We start from the raw sequence: 22,036 nt of genomic DNA, 5'->3' as shown, positions 1-22,036 counted from the left end.
GAACCCGTTGGGTATGTGTGAGACTACACCTGGCGGGAATGGCACCTAAAGAAAGCCAAGACCTCCCATGTCTCCACCACGTAGCTCTCCAAAGCTGGTGTCTGTGGAGGTGCTGATTTCTGCATAAGGGGTGGTCCCATGAAGGAGTGGGGCTGGGAGTAAAGCACGGAGGCTCAGCTTGGGGGCTTCTCCTAGCTATCCTCACTCAGGTGGGGGCAGTGTTGGGAAGAAACCCCCCATGCTCATGCTGAGAGCCCCATTCCTCCTGGAGGGCTTTCAAGTATAGCGGAGAAGGAAAGGAGTCCCACTAGAAAACCAGTCCCAAATCCCAGTACTTTGGGGCTCCTCAGTGGCTGGGGAAACGCAAGGGCGAAGGGGGTGTAACACAGATGTTGATCGTCTAGAGAGGATACAGGCCACGTGTCTCTCTTCTGGTTTTTTGCACGGAGCGTTCCTTATTCTCCAATCCAACCACACCGATCCTTGCTATTTAATACAGCCCTGCCCTCGCAACAAGCTTGGGATCTCCTCGACCTGGGAACCGGTGGGCAGGACCCTCCCAGGTGTCATTGCGTGGTCCAATCCCTAGATTTTGCTCCGAGTACTATAATGCGGATTGCCCCGAACCCCACTGAACTGAAAAGGCCCACCTGGGACCTCTCCCCACCCACGCCCTCCCATCGCAACGGGCGCAGGATCGCGCTGCCAGGCCCACGCGCACGCAAGACCCCCCCCCCCGGTGGTTTCAACGCGGCGTCCTGCAGGGTCCTGCTCCGCGAGACCCGCCCCTTCCGAGCACTCCTGGGCCCCGGGCAGGTAGCCCCGGCCGTCTTGCCCCTCTTTTACCCGTGACGTCCGAGGGGAGAGGAGACTGGCCGGCGAGAGCCGTGAGGACGGGGCGCTCCTCTTTGCCGCCTACCCTCGGCCGCCTTTCTGCACCTGCAGCCGCTTGGGAGGGGGCGGGCGGGAGGGGGCGCCGCCGCCGCCGCCTCGACGCTGCCCGCCATGTGATGTGCCTGGCCGAGGCGACCCCCTCGCGGGGGCTCCCGGCCCGGGGCCACGAGTGACGGCGCGGCCCGCCTCCCCGCCCTCGCCCCTCCCTCGAGGCTCCGCCAAGGGCCGCCCCCCTGGCGCAAAAGGTGCCCGCCGGCTCGTCCTCGCCGTCCGCCCGGCTGAACTTGGAGACCCCCCGCCCGATCGCGTCCGGCCCGGCCCGCTCGGATCGCCGTGTGCGGACGGGCCGCCGAGGAGGGAGGCTGCCGCGGGTCTGTCTCCTCCTCCTCCTCCCCCCGCCGGTCAGCTCTGCGCCGGCTGCAGCTTCGTTCGCCTCGCTCGCCGTCGTCGGGCGCGGAGTCCGGCAGAGACGTGCCCGGCTGGATGGAGCCGCCGCTCTGATCGCCTTCCTCGGCGTCGATCTGCTGCCGCTGCCGCCGCCGGGAGGAGCCAGGAAGGCAGGCACGATGCTGCCGGGGGAGCCGCGGACCGCGCCTCCGCCTCGCAGGAGCTGAGGAGGAAGGAGGACGGCGGCGGCGGGGCGGGCTGGCCGGCCGGCCGAGCGGGGATTCTTGAGGCGACGCGGCGGACGGGCAGAGGCGCCCCGGAGGGTCTCATCGGAGCTGCTTGCGCGCCGCCCGCGGGTCCGAGGGATTTGCCTACCATGATTGTAGCCGGCGTCTTCTGCCTCTTCCTCGCTCTCGGTGAGTGCGGAGGGGACGGGCAGGCGGGCTCCGGCGCCCGTCGGGTTCCTGGACGGGAAAGGGGGGAAGAGAGGGCCGCGTGGCTGCCAGCCAAGGGGACAACGAGGCTGTTGCGGCTCAGCAGGAGGGCGGCCGCGCGAAGAGCGGCGCCCGGGCAGTTCTCCTCGCGTGTAGGTGGAGCGCGCGCGCGAGGGTGTGTGTGTGCGCGGGGAGACTGCAGGAGCGTTTCAAGGAGAGCCAGCCTGGCACGAAGGGGCTGCCCGAGGAAGCCGGCGCAAGGTGGGAGCAGAGGCACAAACGGCAGGAGCGGGGCTGGCGCGGGGCTGGGCGGGGGGCTTGCCGCCCAGCAGGGTCCGGCGGCTTCTCTCTCTCACACACCCCAGCCCCGCATTATAGGCGCGTTCTCCTTGCTAGATGTCCACAGTGGGTACCAAGTGCCTCCTCGCCTGGAAAGTTGAGTTGAGAGAAGGCGAGGGGGAGACCATCTTTTGTTGCAGTCCAGCCAGAGCGCTGGGGCTGGGGCTTGCCCAGAGGGCGGAGGACCTGCCCTGCCCTCCGGGTTGGGGGCACCGACCCCCCTCCTCGAGCCCGTCTCCTCGCAGGCTGGGCGCCAGCGGCCAGGTGCGTTCTCGGGCAGGAAAGCTGCCTTCGGGCGTCGGGGGGTGTCTGTAGGAATCCAGAGGGTGGATTGCGCTGCGGGTGGGCGGGAGGGGGAGGCAGAGCGAAAAATGGTCCAGATGAATGACAGGCGCGACGGGAGTCGCTCGGACACGGAAATGCCCAGAAGGAGATGCTTGGCGGGGAAGAAAGTTCTCTGGCTGCAGCCCTTTCTCTCTCCCTTCCTTCTTGCTCAGGAGGGCACCTATAAGGCTCAAGGTTGAGTCATGGGGTTGGGGCTAGGCTTTCTTATTGGGGAGGTGGGCCTAGAAAGGAGTGGGGAATCAAGAGACTTCTGGGCTAGAGCTCTGCACCACAGGCAGCGGCACCCCAAAGTTTGTCTGCCCCCCTCATTCCCAAGGAAGCAGGCATTGCTGGAGGAAGTTCCAGCATCCCCGCTAGAGAGCCAAGCAGGATTCCAGGTTCCTGTCCTAGCAGTGCAATTGGTCTGAGGGATCCGTTGTGGGGCTCAGGAATGCTCTCTTCCCTCTGTCAGCAGCTCTCTCTGCTGATGGGCATCACTGGGCAATTCTCAGCTAATACTAAGCGAAGGCAGCTTCTCCTAACTAATGCAGGCTGTTACGAACTCACCACTAATGCGAGGGACTAGTGCAATTAAAGAGAACACCATTCCCCCCATAGGATTCTCGTTTTGGGACTGCTAAGCAGTTCTCCGCCCACCGTCCTTTTCTGTTCTGTTTGTAGAGACTGCCAGTGGCCCTGTCCCAACTCATATAAACACTGGTTTATGCACCATGTATGGTTAGGAAACTCAGTAGACTTGACAGCTACTGCAGGGACACATGAAGCTGCCTTCGACTGAGTCAGGCTATTAGCCTATGAAAGTCAGTATTGTCTTCTCCAACTGACAAGGGCTCTCCAGGGTTACAGGTGGAGGCTTTCTGATTGCTGCATCCTCATCTTTTTACCTGGTGATGCCAGGGTTTGAACCTGGGAACTTCTGCATGCAAAATAAATGCTTCATCGCCCAGTCATGGCCCTGCCCATCAAATGTCTGGTGGAAACATAGAATAGGTGAAATACCCAGAGACAGCAAGCCAGGGGAGGGATGGTTAGCAGCACACTGCCCTGTTGGACCAGAGCAGTGGTCCATCTAGTCCAGCAGTGCCTGCTGATCAGATGCCACAGAAGGCCTGTTGGAAAGGCATAGAGGCCAAAGCCGCTTCCTGCTATGGCACATCTGTAACTGACATCCTAAGGTATACTGCTTCCAAACAGGGAGGTTCCATTTAGCCTCTGATAAGCCTATCTTCCTACATGAATTGAGATGTTCACATTTTAATGTCATCACCACACCCTCTAGCAGTGAGTTCCACAAGTTAATTGCATGTTGGATGAAGAACTATTACCTCCGTCTGTCCTGAATTTGCTGCCCATGAGCTTTGTAAAGTGACTCTGAGGGCTAGTATTTTGGGAGAGGAAGAAAAACAGCTTTTCTTTCCATCTAGTTTCTTTACACCTTGTGGAGTTGTATAAACTATGTCCCTTCAGTCATCTTTTTCTACACCAAGGATCCCCACATTCTTTTATCTTCATAAGGAATGTGCTTCTACCTCTTGATCTTTTGTGCTGCCTTTTTCTGTACCTGCCCACCCACATTTTCTTCTCCCCATCTACACATTTGCATACTAGAATTTATGCTATGCTGACTGGGGAGGGTGGGATGGGGGGGGTAAGGATAAGCTGCAAAGCTACACCTTTACTTTCTGTACCTTGCAAAGGTGACACATAATAGAAACATTTTTTCTGCATTCATGAAAGCATGGGAATGGAGATTTAAGTCTGCCATTACCTCTATGTTAGTATTTATTTTGTTTATGTTATCACACATGTAGGAAACATGCCATTTATGGGGTGGGAGTGGAAAGGGGTACATTCTTGGCAAGTTTGCAGTCAAAATCAGCATTTCTGGCTACAGTCCGGCTTCTTAGCAGGAACCGGCTGCTATCTTTAGGAATGGTGTGTGTGTGTGTGTATTTCCTGATGCGGCAGCAAACTGTGGGCTGGCAGTGGGAAAAATGGTCAGGGGAGGGGAATCCATTACAGTGCATCTCCTGGAACAAAAAGCTGGCACCCAGACAAATCTTACGTGAGTGATCACGAGAATAAACAGGGAATTACTGGATGACTGGGAAGGCTTTTCAATACAGTTTCCAAACCTCTGATGGCTCCATACAGGGGTCATTTGCACAGAGCAAGTTGGATTCCAAAGGTGACATCCCACCTTGAACTTTGAAGAGCAGAATGGCGGAGATCTCATCCAAATTGCCTCCTCATGGGAAGCAGAGAAGGCTCTGGGAATGGGGCCGCACATTATATCAGAAGGGGAAAAAACTTTGTCAAGATGGTAAGGACCCTCCTTCTCCCTGGAATTACAGAAGTGGGTCTGTGCTTTTGGGGCCTGATCCAGGAGTTGCAGAAGGCCTCTGTGGATGAGACTCATACCATGCAGCTGTGCGTCTCCACTAAACTGGCTGTCCAAGGGGAGCCCCCTTTCTTTGGTGTCCCAACTGGAGCAATTCCAGGGTGTGCATCGACAGCCACTTTGCTGGCTCTCGCCCTTCCGGATTGTGGCTACACTTTTCACTGCTGCTGCTCAGCACATTGTACTTGCTGATTGGGAGGGCTGCCTGACACCACACTGCTTTGGGGTTCCAGGATTCTTCTGAAGATTCCCATCTTTGCCTAGTGATGAAAACTAGTCCTCCTGAGTGCCCAAGTTTGTGTATGAAGTGAGAGCTAAAGGAGCTGGTTCAGAGGCAATGCAGTGCTTCACAGGAAACTGGTGATGGAGCTGAGCTATGGGAGAATTCAGTGCACACAGCTGGGATGAATTTGCATAGGAAGAACAGTCAGACTGGAGCTGTAGGGGAATTGAATTAAGCCAAGTTCTTGTGAGTTTCACTTTTTTGTGCTGCAATGTGCATTTCAACAGGGGAGCTTTTTGTGTTGTTGAACAGTTGTGCAAAACTGAGTGGACCTTGTGGAGTAGCTCAAGAACCCCTTGGAGACTTGAAAATGACTTTTTGGGGATTCCCCATGAAGAACTTTCCAATCAGGACTTGGACAAAAATAGTAAAAAACCCAGAAGTACAGTCAAAGTGCAACCAAAAATGGACATGCTTTTGGAAAAGAGAGAAAATAAAATGAAATGGATAGTTTGGGTTCAGATGTAACCAATCCACAACCCTTCAGCAAGAGGCTGTTTAAGATTGCGGCGGGTGTCCTTGACTAGTGCCAAATGTGCCCTTGGCTTTGGAACTCTGGGCTGGGCATTTGGCCTGTGTAGATTTATGAATGGACCTTTTGTGCAAGAGGAAATGGGTGGCCTTTTTCAGCCCCTCCTGTTCTATGATTCTGTGATTGGCAAGGCTGTCTTTTTGTTGATCTTGAAAGCTTGAAAGGATTGTTTGCCAAGTCCTTTTACTTCTTTTGCTTGATGGAGGAGTTTGATATATTTTAGTGCTTCTCAGTAAAAATCAACCTCTGCCTCACCACCATTGATGGCTGCCACCTTTCTGCTGTCTTCCATATTGGAGATAGCAGTAGCATCCCTGTTCTACAGGTGTCTTGTGTGTTGTTCTGATGTGGCCCCCCCCGATGTGGTTTATGGGGGCCCCCAGAAGGGTTGCATGTTGACTCTTGACAGACCAGCTTATCTTCTTCTCTGTTGACAGTACCATAGGAATTAGAGCAGCTTCTAGGTTTGTTGAATCGCACCCAATTCCTTTCATTACTATAGTCCCTCCCCCATGTAGCTTTTGTCCATGGAGGCCCCATGATCCTTAACATGGACCATTGGGTGCTTAAAGGGGACTGCTCCTCCCTTTTTCAGCAGCCACAAAGCCGCAACCCAAACTCCTGAAATTACTCCTAGTTCAGGGGTTAAATTTACTTTCTCTGTAAGAGAAAGGGTCTGTTCACTTCGGACCAGAACGCATGGTACTGTATTACTGTTGCTCCCTCTGTGTGCAGCCAGTTCCTCCTGTCCCCAGGAGCCTGGCTGTGAGTCCTGTCTGCAGTGGATGTGTGGTGTATGTGTGGGGCAGGCTTGAGTGACTTGCTGTGGTCGAGGTACATGATGCCTGCTGTGACAAGCAAGACCCCTTCCCTCCTCTACCCCACATACAGGCAAGGCTGGGAGCTTCTGCAAAAGTTCTACAGGGCTTCAACTTTTCTTTTTACATTTAGTGACTGAATGTCTCCCATTATGGAAGTCATGCAATTTTTTAGAAAAAGATATCAAACCATTTTGACCATTATCCATTAAGTTTCATATTTTTAAATTTATTTTGTTCTGTTCTATCCCACCTTGCTCCCTGAAGCTCTGGGTAGCGTGGATGGTTCTCCTCCATTTTATCTTCACAACAACCCTGTGAAGTAGTTTAGGCTGGAAGAAAGTGACTAGCCCAAAGTTATCCAGCGAGCTTCCATGGAAGAGTGTGGCTATGAACCTGGGTCTCCCCAGCCTTAGTAGGATACTATAATCATTACACCATATGGGCTTTCTCTAGAAATAAATCTTTAATTCTGGACTCTAAGGCCCTGCTCCAGTGCTGAAGCATATACAAGCCCCCATTTTTATAGCTTGGGGAACAAATGCTTCCCCTCAGTGGCAAGGCTGTTTCCTCCCCTCCCCCGATACCACCGGGACTGGCAAGTGCTACTTCAGTATGGAAAATGAATACTACTGTATTTTTTTTTGCTCTGTGGAAAGGGCCTGAGGCAGAAGTCATTGGAATTAGGACTGACTGCTGTGCTGGGCTGGCAGTATTGGTTAGTCTGGGTACCAGTGAAGGTGTCACTTCTACTCTTTTTCCAGTTCAGAAAACAAATACCCCCGTCCCCCAATCTATGCAATTGCAGCCTTGGTCAGAACATGGCCTCAAACGGAGCTGAGTTAGAACCTTGGTCTGTCGAGGTCAGCGTTGTTTGCTTTGACTGAGCAGCAGCTCTCCAGGGTCCCAACTCTCCAAGGATAGAGGTTTTCCCCATTACTGGACACCTGATGTTTTAAACTGGAGGTCCTTGGGATTGCATCTGGGACTGTATGCAGGCCTGCCTTTCTAGTATCTGTCTTATTTTTCAGTTTCCGTCTCCATTGTCTTGGGTTAGTTCTGGGCTCTAACCTCAGTTGCGCCGCCTCTTGGCCTTTCCCTAGATACATTGTGCAAGAAAACTAGGCCATGAGGCACTGCTGGATGATGTAGCTGTATGCCTCTCTCAGGCTGGCATGCACTTTGCAGGCTTGCCAAGCGAGCTTGGAGGCTGTTGTGCCTTCAGTGCCTGGGGTAGAGAGAGCACATGGTGGCATGGGCAGAGGGCCTTTTTTATCCAGGACAGAGCCTTGCAGGAACTGGTGTTGATGTGAAGAGGAAAGTTCTGAAACAGAGAGATGATGGGTCCAATTGTGAGTCTAGAAAGAACTTGCAGTGGAAGAGGATACCAAAGGACATTCTGAGCAACTCATAGGACCATTCCTTAGGCAGTAGCAGGAGTCACTCCTGGGCTGAGCCCCCAACTGCCTGTAGGTGTCACTGTCTGACTTCCATAATTGGCAAGAGGTGACCTGGAGATGGAGAGGGTGCATCTGTGCTCAAACGACGGACACCCCATCCCCTCTGTTTATGTCAGAGCAAAAGATGTGGATGGAGACAATCACTTTGGTGGCCCAGGAAACAAACTGGAGCAAATGTGCACGCCACCCCCTCCCCCAAAATCTGCCCTCTGATTCCTTTCCCATCCTGTGCTTCCTAGCAGCTTGCACAGCTTGCTAGCAGAATTTCCTGGCTCTGCTGCTGCCATCTCATCCGGCACAAGTCAGCTAACTGGAAAGTAGTTTGGGCTTAATCAAGAAGAGGGAAAGGCGTGGATTTTTCAGTGCAGGGGGAGGCTGCTTCCAATTCAGATGGAAGATGTGCCAACCAAAACCAAAGAAGCCCCCTGGTGGGAGGCACGGTGCCCGTTAAAAGTGTGGGTTTATTATTTACACTAGTTCAAATGGCACAGTAAGAAAAGAGTGAGGAAAGGGAGGGCTTCAGGAATACCCTGCCATTCTGGCAAAGGGAAGCTGCCTGCCTGCTGATCCATTGTACTCTGTACAGAAGGCTTTAAATCCTGCCTACACTCTTAGTGAGACTCAGTCACGGAACTGCCAGTGTAGTCCAAGGTTGCCTCGAAGCAGTGCTTCCTACAGAAAAAAGAGTAATCGCTAATAAGCCTTCTGAGGCCACACATTCCCATTTGGAGGACTCTAATGGTGTCTCATGTGCTCTGTTCAGTAGATGCTCCAGGGACAAAGTCCTTGAAGAGATCCTTCCAGGCTAGAGCTTTGATCTCTGCTAGCAGCAGCTACACCCTTGGTTTTCTTACAGTGTCTTCTCATTGCCTGTTCCTGGGTAGGATTCCTCTGGCCCTCAGTTATGCTTGCCCTTTCCCTTCTGATAGGGCAAAGGCAATGCCTGCCAATTTTGTAGTCAAGGGCTATGGACGATAGTCTATAAAGAAAATGTCTTTCCAGCTTCATCGTGAAGACTACTTTGACGAGAGGCTGGCAAGTCTGCAGTTGTATCTTCCCAGTGTGATTTCTTTGGAAAAGCAGCCACTTGAGGTCTTGATCAGGACTGCAGGACAGGGTAGACTTTCTCTAAGCCTCTTGAAATGGCAAATAGCACTCCTGGGGCCATTTCAAGTCAGGAAACCAGTGCGGTGGAGGGAGTTTCAAGCACCCTCTCCTCACATGCCATGGCCCTGATTGAAATCAGGCCCCCAAGTGTCTGGGAATGAAATTCCCAGCATGGAAGTTGCAATACATGTCTGGTTGCACAGACCCAAGGAGGATGGGAGGAAAATGTCCCATGTTGTTAGGTTTAGCCTGCGGGACAGCTGAGATTCTAGTCTTATACCTACTACTGTTAGATGTTCCTCTGCGGGAAGCAGGGATAATTCTTGGCTGAGAACAAAATATGGCAGTAAATAATGCCTGGCTATCTCTTCAGTCTTGGCATTACAGCATGCAAGCTTTTGAGAGACATCAAATTCTTCTTCAGGCAGAAATGACAAGAGAACTCATTATCATAGATATGGTTGGTAATAAATAGACTAAGTATGTATTGGTGGTCTGAGGCGAGATTCTTGGTGATTCATACATGGATTGACCAGAAGGCAGTGCTGATTTCTTTGTGTGATCTTTCTTTGTCCTCCTCATTCAGCAAGCCCGTACATTTGAAAGCCAGGCTTGGCTCCAAGTTGCTCAAGAGACTTTCATTTAGAGGACAGGAGGTAGAAGAACATGGGCCTGTTGGTCTTGCCCTAATTAAGCAAATCAGGGTCTTCAGCCCTGGGAGCTCTTTTCTTAGCATGTGGCTTGGATGGGACAATGTTCCCTTCAGCTCTGCAAAGGCAATGTGGGTTTGGGCTGCAAAAGGGGATCTCTTCTGCTTTACTGTAAGGAAAGCAGCCTCCAGCTTTGGGCAGGATGTTTGAGCCAAGATCTCTATTGCAGTTCAGCCCTTTGTGGTCTCTCCCTGCCCAGGCTCCCTGGCAGACTCTCCTGAGATGAATGAGTTTCCTTAAATCAGGGCGTTTCCTTTGGTCCTATCAGAGAACAAGAAATGGGCTTAGTATAAAAAGGGAGGAGGCAGGGGAGAAACACACTAACTGAGGATTAGTTGTGGTCAAGGAGGTGATAAGGCTGTGTGTTGGCTGTACCACTTCAGTGAGGAGCTGATGGGATGGGCAAGGGTGGTGGTGGGGAGGCATTCCTGCACACTGGAACAGCTAGGCTAGAATCTTCTGGCTGATATCTCATAAGTAACTGCTACATACTGAAGTCTTATATGACATGCTGCATTCCCGGGTGTTGCAGGTGCCTGGCAGTGCCATCCTAAGCAGAGTCGCACCATTCTAAGCCCATTGACTTTAGTGGTAACCCGGGTTTAGTCATAGTCTCAGGTGGGTATAGAAAGAGACTCTGATTTAGGCTTGGCTGGTGCTGGGTGCTTCACATGTGCTTGCAGCCTTTCCTGGCTCCCATGGGACCCCAGGAAGCCACATCAGAAACCTCAGCATTCGTGGATCGCAATCTGCCTTCCCTTCCCACTCCGTATGGCTTTAATCTTGTAAAACAGATGAGGGCTGGTGCAGGGGGGTGATCATCAAGTGTCATGTTTTACTTTCTCTGCCATGAGAATATAATGAAAACAGAATGCAACTGTGTCAACTTGGATGAACCCTGCAAGAGTTCCGAGGCCATTCCTGTGCATAATCAAAAAGAGTCCAGTAGCACCTTTAAGACTAACCAATTTTATTGTAGCATAAGCTTTCGAGAATCACAGTTCTCTTCGTCAGATGCATGGGGCATCTGTGCATGAACTTGGAGTGCATGTCAACTCGGCTGATCGTCACGCTACACTCAAATGGCTTGTGAAACCCTTGAGTTGTGCTGAGCAGAGTTCCTCTCGGTGGCCATTATGATCTTCCAGAGCTACCACGTTTCCCAAGCCCCAGTTCCTGCAGGCAAGAGGAGATTAGGCAAATGATTACCCAGATGCCGTCCCTCAGGCTGGGATGGGTAACAAACTACAGATTCTGAAAGGCTGGGGTGGTAATGATCAGGTTGACTTTTATCTGTCTTTTACGTTTTTTATCCAGCTCTTCCTCCAAGGTCAGAGTGGCAATTGCCCCCCTTTCTCTGATTAACCTTACAATATCTGCGTGAAGTAGGTTAGACTAAGAGAGAGGTGACTGGCCCAAGGTCACCCAGCAAACGTCCATGGCAGAGTGGAGATTCAAACCTGGGTCTCCCAGACTCCAGTTAGTCGCTTGAACTATTGCACCACATGGGCATTCCCATTGGTTTCTTTCTCACTGGCATTCTTTGCCTCCATCCTCCACTACCTTTGTCTTTCGTTGTGATCCTTCCAGTACTAGAGACCTCACTGCACTGGAAAACAGGTGATATTTAAAAGTCAGTGTGAGATCCTGTATGACATAGTGCTTAGATTGTTGAGCTAGGATCTGGGAGATCCAGGTTCGAATCCCCACTCTGTCATGGAAGTTCACTAGGTGATTTTGAGCCATTCACTCTCTGTCAGCTTAACCTACCTCACAGGATTGTTGTAAGGATAAAATAGAGGCAAGGAGAATGATTCAAGCTGCTTTGAGTCCCCATTAGGGAGAAAGATGGGGTATAAATAAAGTAAATAAATACATAGGCATACAGAGTCATGGTGGTAAGTTCTACTGTTTATCAGTGTTTATAAGCCACTATGCCTAAATGGAACCTCCATGTTCAGAGGCAGTAACCTGCTGAATACCAGAGGGGGGGGGGGTAACAAGAGGGACAGGCTTTGGCTTCTCTACCCTGCTTATAGGTCTTCTCAAGCCATCTTTAGTTTTTATGCTTGAGCTGGGTTTTTAATAGCTTGTTAATGGCTTGTAATGTCTATGTTAGGGTTGTATTTTACGAGCCACATCAATCGGGTTCTTTGGAAAGGCAGCATATAAATCTTCTAAATAAATACAATCTGGTTGGCTACTGTATGGAACAGGATGCTGGACTAGGATGCTGGCCCACTGACACGATCCTGCCTGGCTGCTTTTATGTTCTGAGAAGCGGAAATTTGACATAAGAGATGTAGACTCCAGAAAACTAAGTTTGGAATTATCCTTTCTCCAATACTGATTGTCCCCCTAGCAAATCACAGGGGACTGGGGTTTTTGTTTCGCCCCAGCCTTCACAGGTCTGCCATCCTGTTGCCAACTAACTCAGTTCTGGAGTCATCTTGGCAGTTCCTTTAATGACTGAAGCGGGATGAGAGGAGAGTTCTCAGTAGACGCACTCTTCCCCACAGTTCACAAATGGCAAATCTTCCCGGGAAATCACAAGAAGCGCTTTCAAGTCCCATTATTTAAAATGAACATTTTGGGGATTTAAGAATGGCAGGTTAGTTTTGAGGCTTCAAAGTGGCATTTGGAATCTGCCTTTTTGAAAAAGGCAAACTACACCTGACCTGTTCTGACGGCTCATCTCGTCTCCATTGAGCCCAGACAGTCACAAGACTTGTGATAAAGGAGTGAGCCCTGGCAGCCTTGAGTAGCCCCCCCCCTTCCATGCCCCCCAGCATGCAAGCTGTTGCAGTTAGCGGATCTGCTTAGCATTCAGCTGTGACCTTCCCTCCAAAGGCATGTTGGCAGTTTGGTGTTCAGAACTGATGGCCAAAAAGAGCATAACCTGCCAAGCAGCTACACGGGGAAACAGGTGGTGTTCTGTGACGGCCCCTGCCATCTGCCAGCGCATGGAGGTCTGGGGGGTGGAAGGAGACTTACCCTCCCCCTCAATCCACTTATCAATTTCCGTGGAGTCCTGCTTTCTTTGTGGAGACTTGTAGGCTAATGTGGAATGACGGTCGAAATTTAGGAGGATTAATAATTCCAACCAAAACTGTGGTACTGTGCTAACCAGATGGTGAGCATGCCAAAGGCAAATGTGTTTTACTGGGGCTCCTACTTACAATGCTCAGTTCATGTGTACCAAGTCCCACCCCTATTGGAATGGATTGGGGAGTACAATTTTGCTAGAACACATTCGTGCCATCCCTCTGCCTCTTGTGTTTTTTTCTAATGGGTTGGGGGACCAAGTTGGGAGGGTGGTTGAGCTCCAGTGGGATGAAGCTTTCTTTCGTCTTTTGACTAGGGGAGAAGCAGGGCTGAATTCTCTGGTTTGCTTCAGCATTTTGCACATCTGGTTCTAGGGAAAGATTGCAAAAAACCACGTCCCAGTAGGAACGTTCTTGATTTTCAGCTGGCCTGAGATAATAGTTAGCAAATTTGCATGTGATCATCTTGGCTTCCTGGATCAGGAAGAATCAGGAAAACCAAAAGGCAGAGCAAGGTCATGGGTGCGTAACGGGTACTATGGTGCTTGCAGCTAACAAGGCACAGCTGTTTTAAGCCAGCAGATGAGACATACACTTGCTGCTTCTTTCCTGTCATGCAGGGCTGGTGTCAGGGCCAACTACCATTTGCTCAGGTCAAGGCCCACCATTGTGCAGTGAGAGCAATTGCAGACCATCATTTTCCCCTGGATGGTGGCAGTGATGCCCACCTCCTAACTTCATTGGCATGCACACCCTCCCCAAAAGTGGCATGTCTATTGGGACTTGTGACCCAGTAGGTGGGGCCCCTGATTTTGAGGACAAAATGAATCCATTTCACAGCTGAGGCACTGCAATATGTGACTAGCCCCCAAGATCAGTCATTACATCTGCAGCACATTCTTAAGCAAAATAAATGATAAAGTACCTCTGAGAATATGTAAAGTGCTTTCCCTTTATCACTGTGGCCTCTGCTTCCATTCTTGGGATTATGAAGCAGACGTGCATAGTGATGGATACCTTCCATACAGATTAAACCAGCACCAGGCAACTTTTTACCACTAAGTTGTCAGCTCTAGCTTGGGAAATTCCTGGAGATTTTGGGAGTCTGGGGAGGGTGGGGTTTGGGGAGAAGAGGGACCTCAGTGGGGTATAATGGCCTAGAGCCCTCCCTCCAAAGCAGCCATTTTCTCCAGGGGAAGTTGTAGCCTGGAGGTCACCTATAATTCTGGTAGATCTCTAGTCAACACCTTGAGTGTGGCAACTGTCACCAGCCCCCAACTTGCACGACTAACCCAGGCCCAGCTGCTTGCAACTCTTAAACAGCAGCCCCCCCCCCCCATGAAAGTGAGGTGTGGTGGTTAGAATTTCAGACTAGGATCTGAGGACCAGATTCAAATCCCTAATCTACCATGGAAGCTCACTGGTGACTTTGGGGCAGTCACACATCCTCAGCCTAACCTACTCCACAGGGTTGTTGTGAAAATAAAATGGAGGAAGGAGAATGAAGTTGCTTGAGCCCACTGTGGAGAAAGGCAGGATATAAATGAAGTAAATAAACATAACTAAAGATGGAAGTCAGATAAAAGGTAGGTTGGTCGGTGAGTGGGAAGGAGAGGAGGGAGCAGGGAAAGCTGAGGATATGGGCAGTCAGGATGAGCAAAAAAGGAAATAGTTGGTGAGGAGGATACAGGGAAAAGTGAGGTGCCCCTTAAAGTACTGAAAAGTTTCCCATGGTGCAACTGGGCTCAGCCTGTCTGGTACCACACAACTCAGTCCAGCCTAGTGGCTGACACCACACAACTGAGCCAGACTTTTCCTGGGGAAAGGTTATCAGAGGCAAGGAGGGAGGGAAAGCTGACAACAGAGAGGCAGATGAAGTTAGATTCATTGATTAGAGGGAAGAAGAGAAACAAGCAGGAAGAGTGGAGAGAAAAAGCAGGAAACGTGCCTCAGGAAGAATCTATAAAGGATAATCAATGATAATCTATAAAGGATAATCATTGCCATCTAGCATCAAAATACTGGGATATACATGTCACATAGAAAATGACTTCCACTTCCTGCCTCTCCTGGGTTACTAACCTCCAGTTGAGGCCTGAAGTTTCCCCAGAATTACAGCTGAGACTACAGAGATCAGAAAATGACAGCTTCAGAAAATCGACTGTATGGAATCACATACCTGTTTTGCTCCCTCTCTTTCCCAAACTCCATCCTTTCCAGGTAGGGATTCCATTCCACCAGTGGGGGTGGGGATCCCCCGTTCCATCTTTTGCCCCCTGCCACCATTTACTTGGCCAGTGGGGGAAAAGGCGGGGAACAGGCCTCCTGGGTGTGCTCGTGGGGGGCTGGCATAACGACATCACTAATGTCAATGTGCCATCCTGAGACCACTTCTGCACTTCACAGTGGGCTAATTTGGGCTCCAAGCAGGAAGTGACATCATTGCACTGGTGTGGGGCTGCGTGCACACATGAGGAGCATTCCAGAACACCAAGAAGGTAAACGCTGGGTCCCTTACGCCGGGAGGGTAAGGAGACCTGGCAATCCTATTTCCAGGCATTGCTCCCAAATCTCCAGGAATTTCCCAAGGGGACCTGGCAACCCTATTTCCAGGCATTGCCCCCAGATCTTCAGGAATTTCCCAACTGTAGTCAAGTGAATAGTAAAATGTTAAGTGGAACCTGATTATGGGATGGAGGAAAACTTCACCCCCTAGACTTTTCTCCTACTTACTTTTCTATGTTAGTTCCTTGTTAGTTGAGACTAAAGCAGATTCAGCCGAGTGTTATATCCAGCAGCTCCTGTGAGTACAGTGTTTTCTTGCATTACCACAGAGTGATCACAAAAGCAGCCCCATGTTTCTCTGGTCTTCTCCTTTAACTGTTGTAGGCAGTTCATTTTAAAAATGAAACCCTTTAAGAAAAATAAATGGAGCTATTGCTTTAATACAGGAAAGTTTGAAGTGTGGGTTTTTCTAGAGGGCAGGACTCTGAAAAATGGGCCAGCCACAGTTGCAAGGCAGCAGCAGATTGAACACGCCACTACAGGCTGAGGGGGCAGAAGGTCTGGGATGGGAATATGGGCTAGACTGACAGGCATCCACAGATGGTTCAAGACTGGGATACTACAAGGCATATAGCCAGACTGGCGAGGAGGGTACAGCGTGGAGAGATTCCTATATTTCTGTTGGGGGCTGAGGTGGTGGTGGTTGTGGGATTGTCCTGGTATTCCCAGGCAGCAGAAAGTTTTGGGATGGGGAACATGCCTGGGGGTGGATGGGTGGAGCAACTCTCAAAGATCATTTGCTTTGCCAGTGTACTGTGGATCCATTTGCTCACTCCCTCTCCTTTGGGCTTTTTCTCCTTCTTCCTCCTGAACTCCTGTCCAGATAAGGTGTTCCACACCTGGGCTGGTCCTTCCTCCCTGCCTGCCCAGGAGCCACATGGTTGGCGGACCCCAGTGGACTGTGTCCGTGCCAATGAACTCTGTGCCTCTGAGTCTAGCTGCAGCTCGCGGTACCGCACCCTGCGTCAGTGCGTGGCTGGCCGTGACCGCAACACCATGCTGGCCAACAAGGAGTGCCAGGCAGCCCTGGAGGTGCTGCAGGAGAGCCCGCTTTATGACTGCCATTGTAAGCGTGGAATGAAGAAGGAACTCCTGTGCCTTCAGATCTATTGGAGCATCCACCTTGGCCTGACGGGGGGTAAGTGCACTGACCAGGGTGGCACAGCCGGCTGGGATCGGGTGGGGTTTAAACATTTGTTTGTTTAATAAATGCCTATAATGCATGTTTCAATTATGAGTGCCTACAGTGGTTTACGGCAATAATAACAAAGCAACTGAAACACAATAAAACAAAGTAATTAAAACAAATTAACAGCAGGAGAGAAAATTCAGCATAAATGTGGAGGGGGTGGATGATAAAATGATAGCAGTGGGGGAATACATTAAGTATAATAAAATAACAATAAATCAGCACACATGGTAAAATAGCAGTACAACAGCAGAGGTAAAAATGAGCAGAGATAAAACCACAGGTATCATCAACAGCGCCATATACGCAAGACACACATTGAAGCAAAATGATTACACGGGTGACAGGGCATATGACCAGATCTTCAACCCTCAAGAAATCAGATATGGTACCAGAGAGAGGACAGAATGGAAAGCATTACCTAACCAAGAGAGACCCCAACCTAACAGAGAAGGCCTTGTCCTCAGTGGCCACCCACCTGGCCTTTGAAAGTGGGGCACATCAAGCAGTGTTTCAAATGATCAAGAGAATGATGAGGTAGGTTCATATGGGGGAGGGGGAGGTGGTCCTTCAGGTACCTAGAACGAAGACCGCTGAGGGCTTTAAAGGTACTTTGAACTGAGCCTTGCAGCCATTAAAAGTCTTTCAGCTCTCATTGTGTATACCTAATAAAGCTGGACCTAGAAGCAATTTCTCTACTTCAGTCTGGACCAGCTGAAATTTCCAAACCAGGGCTTTTTTTCAGGGGGAACACAGGGGAATGAAGTTCTGGAACCTCTTGAAAATGGCCACATGGCTGGTGGCCCCACCCCCTGATCTCCAGACAGAGGGGAGTTGAGATTGCCTTCCGTGCCGCTGAGCGGCGCGGAGGGCAATCTAAACTCCCCTCTGTCTGGAGATCAGGGGGCGGGGCCACCAGCCATGTGGCCATTTTCTCCGAGGGCAACCCACTGAGTTCCACCACCTCTTTTCCCAGAAAAAAGGCCTGTTCCAAACTATCTCCAAAGGCAGCCTCCCATAGAGCACATCATAGTAATTCAAACTGGAAATGATCTCAATGTCTTTTAATGGGGAAAATGTGCGGCGTTCACTCAAGCTGGAGGAACACTGTTGGGAGAGTTAAGTGAAATAAGAAGTTCTAGGGACACACAAATTAAAAACTAAAAAGTCAGTGGATCTGGATGGCATATACATGAGAAGGAGCTGAACTGAGACTCTGTCAATCGACAAAAATCAGCACCCCTTCCAGAGGTTTATAAGATAGTGAATACATCCTGAATGCATATCCAAAGGTGACCCAGAAGAGGCTAGCTGTTGATTATAGTGTATTTTCACCTGCACTATGTAATCCACCTTGGGTCTCAGTGAGGTAGGCTATAAATAAATAAAAAAATAATAAATGTCCAGTTAGCTAATGTCTATTCCAGATAAATTAATGAAACATGTTATCAAAGACATAATTTATTATGTACATTGAGGGACAAGCCCTACTGAGGAAAGATCAGCATGGTTTCCGTAAAGTTCTTTTGGAATTCTTTGGAAAGACTAAAAAAGGGGAAATAATAATATACTTGGAATTCTTCCAAAAAACTTTTGACAAAGTCTTCTGAGTCTATTTAGCAAGTCATTGGATGAGAGGACGGGAACTCTTGTGGATCAGAAAGTGGTTAAATAACAGGAAGGGAAAAGTGCATATAAATAGATAGTTCTTTCAATGAAGTAAGCTGTAGGATTCCACAAGAACTGGTACTGGAACCAATGCTATTTAATTTGGCCAGTATTAGTTCTCTAGTCTTGGTATAGATCTAGGGTGTGGCTGTATTGAGAATAGTGTGTATGCTTCTGGTCACCCAATCTGAAGAAGTCTGTTGTCGCACTGGAAAAGGGGCAGAAAAGGGCAACCAAAATGAACAAGGAGTGGCTGCATCATTCCTACAAGGAAAAACTAGTGAGTTTGGCTTTTTTTTATTTTGAGAAAAGATGACTATGAGACTAGGATAGAGGATTATAGAGATATGCATGGGGTGAGAAGATGGCTAGAGAAAATTTTCTCTGCCTTTTCTGAAGAGGGGAGCTTTGACTCTTAAAAGCTTGTACCCTGAAAATCTTGTTGCCTCTGCACTGAAATCCTAAGGTTCTACTGCAGACCCACACAGCTTCCTACCTGAATCAACTTTTTCTGTAATAATATAATGCACAAACACTTAATCAAATTGATGGGCTGTAGAAGAGAAGGAAGGACTTCCTTACTCAAAGTATAATTAACGTGTAGAATTCAGGGTCGGATATAACGACAGCTACTAGTTTATTGACTTTAAAGGAAGTTAGACAAATTCGTAGAGGGTAGGTCTATCCATGGCTATTGATTAGATGGAACCTCCATGTTCCAAGGCAGTAACCCTCTGAACACCATTGCTGGATGGGGAAGCGACAAGGTATGACATTGTTATCTTTACCCTGCTTGTAGGCCTTGCAGGGGCATTAAGGCTTCTCTTCTTACTGAGTTAATCTTTCTGCATTAATGTTTACATATAGCAATCTGCCTTGAGTCTCAGTAAAAAAGGCAGACTATGTATGAAAGAAATGAGTAAATATGCTGAAGTGTCACTCAGTGCCACAGAACGCCATGGGCAGAGGTGGGACCAGAACCCAAGTCTTTCAGTCCCAGCTTTTGTGTTCTTGCTTTTGAGCAACAAGGCTTTTTAAGCTTGATACCATAGAGGAACCAATAAGGTTTCTACATCCCTGCTAGAAAATAGCTTTGACACCAAACACAGATTCTTTACTGTGAACTTCTGGCTCTGTTGTGTAGTACATATTAGCAAATTGTGTGTGTGTGTGTGCATGTGCGCACGCATGGAGAGAGAAGAGTGGGATGAAAAGAGGGTTCTCCCTTGACAAATGTAGCTGCAGTTCAGAGAACACGGGGGCAACTGGTATGTGCAAAACTTCAGCTTCCTTGGTTTGCAAACATAGTCCAACGGATGCCAGATTGTGTGATCTGTTGCACAGCTTCATCTCTAGCAAACAAGAATCCCTAGATACAATTTGCAAAGATAGCTTGCCTTGTCAGAAAGATCTCTTGGGGAGCTGCCAATAAGAGACAGTTTGATAAGAAGCGAGAATTGCCCACAATGCACCTGTTCAAGATGTTGTCCCTGGCCTGTTGCCCAAGTGTCCTTGTTTCTCTTAAGCATGCTCGTATCTGGGAACTGAGCTTCTTCATCAAGGCTGCTTTCTTGGTGTTTTTTTTTTCCTGGAGGTTAATTGCTTGTCTGCCAGTTCATGAGGAAGTTCAGCTTCCTTTTAATACCTGATAGGTTTACTAGAGAGCAGCACAGTTCTTTTGATATTTAATTATGTATGGCTTGGGCAAAGTAATATAGAAAGGAAGTCTCTGCCATTCCTAGGTGTCATTCGTTATTAGAGTACTGGCAAACCTAGGAATGGGAAAACATGGCTTTGGGAAGTCCGACAAGCTCCACCATCTCAGAGCTTCCTGTTGAGTTGTGAAGCTCAGAATTCCTTGTTGCTCTTTGCCTGCCTCAAGAAAATTACCTGAAGGTAATTTACCTGAAGGTATGCACATAACGAGGACAGACACTGAATTCTTGACCACATTTCTCATTGTCTGCAACAATTTTATTTAAAAGTGGCCGTGTAGGGGAGGAACGATGTAGATTGGAGTAGGGGTACTACTGGGTGGGGGGCAGTTAGCGTCCTCCCATGTGACTTCCCAGGAAGAAGCTGAGATTCTGAGCAACTATTAGCTTCATAGGGGAGAAGGCAGGGTGTATGATCCCCCCAGTTATGAGCAACTCTGTGTGTGTGTGTGTGTATGTGTGTGTGTGTGTGTGTGTGTGTAGAGAGAGAGAGAGAGAGAGAGAGAGAGAGAGAGAGAGAGAGAGAGAGAGAGAGAGAGAGAGAGAGAGAGAGAGAGCAGCATAGGGGAAGTTGGAAAGCATTTTTGCTGTTGTTGTTTCTCATCTATTTATATTGTTTATAGTTCCTGCTCCTGTGGTCTGTTTTAAGATTTTAAAGGTTTTAATTCACTGATTTTTGGGTGTGTGTATATTTGTTCAATTGCTGCTATTTTGTTTATCTGCTTTAATGTGTTAAGTGTTCTGATCGAAATGCCGTTAGTGTATTTGTGTATGTTTGGGACATATTTTAAATTAATAAAATAAAGGGTCAACCTTCCATGCCCCAGGCTGGGGCCCTTGCTTTTAAATAAAACTAAAGATGTTGAGAGATCAGAGTGTAGATCTCGGTTATCCTGCAAAATATTCTCAAAGATCCTTCCACAGATTCTCCATTGGTGGGTAGGGGAAGATGCTAGAATAAAGGGAACGGCTTTGCTTCTGGGATCCACAGCGAGTCCTCCGGTACGTCTCTTTAATCTGGAAGGGTCTGCCTCAGACTGTGCTACTTCTCCTCCTGGTTTATGTGCTCAGCAGACCCCAGAATTTTTTTTGCAAGCTCATTGCCCCCAGGACAATGAGAGTCCTCTTTGGTCTCCTTTTCATGTGAGTGAAAAGCATTGCAAATTGCAGTGTGGGTGATCTCTCCAACCCCAACCCAACCGTCTGCCTCGGGAGCCTTTACAGCTGATATTTCCTCAAGGCTCCTATCAAGGGATGGGTCAGCAGATACCTGGCTGAACAGGTGCTGAAGGAAGCAGTTTCCAGATCACAGCTTTGCCTTGTGTACTTCACAGGCAAAGCCTCCTAGGCATCTAGCACCAGAGTGGAAATATGAATAGACCGTATCTAGGCAAAAAAGAACTGCAATGAAGGGAAAGCAGAACAGGGCTGGCTCACTCACTGGACGTTAAAGTCATGTGCTTACTTGTCAGCTACAGGCTACTTTCCTGCTCCTAGCTGCTATACTCTGCACCTCTGTTTGTGGGAGGGGAGAGCTTCTTGTGACTGCAAACCACTTCCTATGCCCCTTTGTTCTGGAGCCTGCAAAAAGAGAGAGCAAGCGTATCCACTGAGTGTTTCCCTCCCCGACCTCAGTGAGGTTTTGAGTCTTGTCCTCAGCAACTCTGGCCAGGTCCTCAGTCTCATATCCGCACAGGAGCAGGGAAGGAGAAAGAAAGCTCTGGGTGCCTTTGATAAGCAGCCCTGGCACCCTGGCAGCTGATCTCATCTGGTAATTGTGAAGAATTTCCGATAATGAAATGCATTTATAACTGTCCACCAAGGAGCTCTTGCGGAGAGAGTTGGCCCTTCTCTGATTGCTTCTCGTAGGCTAATAAGCTTGTGTTTCAGCAGCAAGCTTTGCGTGGCGTCTTAATTACAGGAGAAGGGTGGTGTGGGAAGGCTGCACTTTTCAGGCTAAGAATATCTTCAGTGGGTCGGCAACCCAGGAGATGGAAGGCACAGTAGGCAGGCCTGTGGCTCCGTGGCAGAGCACCAGCTTGTCCTGCACAAAGTCTCAGTTTCGGTCCCTGGTATCTCCAGTCAAATGATCAGGTAGTAAGTGATGTAAAAGACCTCTGCCTAAGCACCCGGAGAGCTGCTACC

General features: G+C 49.2%; 1 protein-coding gene across 2 annotated transcripts in view; it reads left to right on the top strand.

The window, feature by feature from the left end:
- Positions 1 to 1,196: 1,196 nt before the first annotated feature.
- GFRA2 (GDNF family receptor alpha 2) overlaps positions 1,197 to 22,036 on the top strand; it is a 94,932-nt gene continuing 74,092 nt past the window's right edge. For both annotated transcript variants that reach the window (XM_054997787.1, XM_054997786.1), the window contains exons 1-2: positions 1,197 to 1,697; positions 16,143 to 16,457. In XM_054997787.1, the coding sequence (XP_054853762.1) occupies positions 1,658 to 1,697; positions 16,143 to 16,457 (355 nt within the window). In that variant the 5' untranslated portion in view covers positions 1,197 to 1,657. The remainder of the gene's footprint in view (positions 1,698 to 16,142; positions 16,458 to 22,036) is intronic.

Source organism: Eublepharis macularius, chromosome 14 (genome assembly GCF_028583425.1).
Source record: "Eublepharis macularius isolate TG4126 chromosome 14, MPM_Emac_v1.0, whole genome shotgun sequence".
Taxonomy (NCBI): Eukaryota; Metazoa; Chordata; class Lepidosauria; order Squamata; family Eublepharidae; genus Eublepharis; species Eublepharis macularius.
The sequence above is the reverse complement of the archived record's forward strand: the minus strand, read 5'-3'. Positions and strand labels throughout refer to the sequence as shown.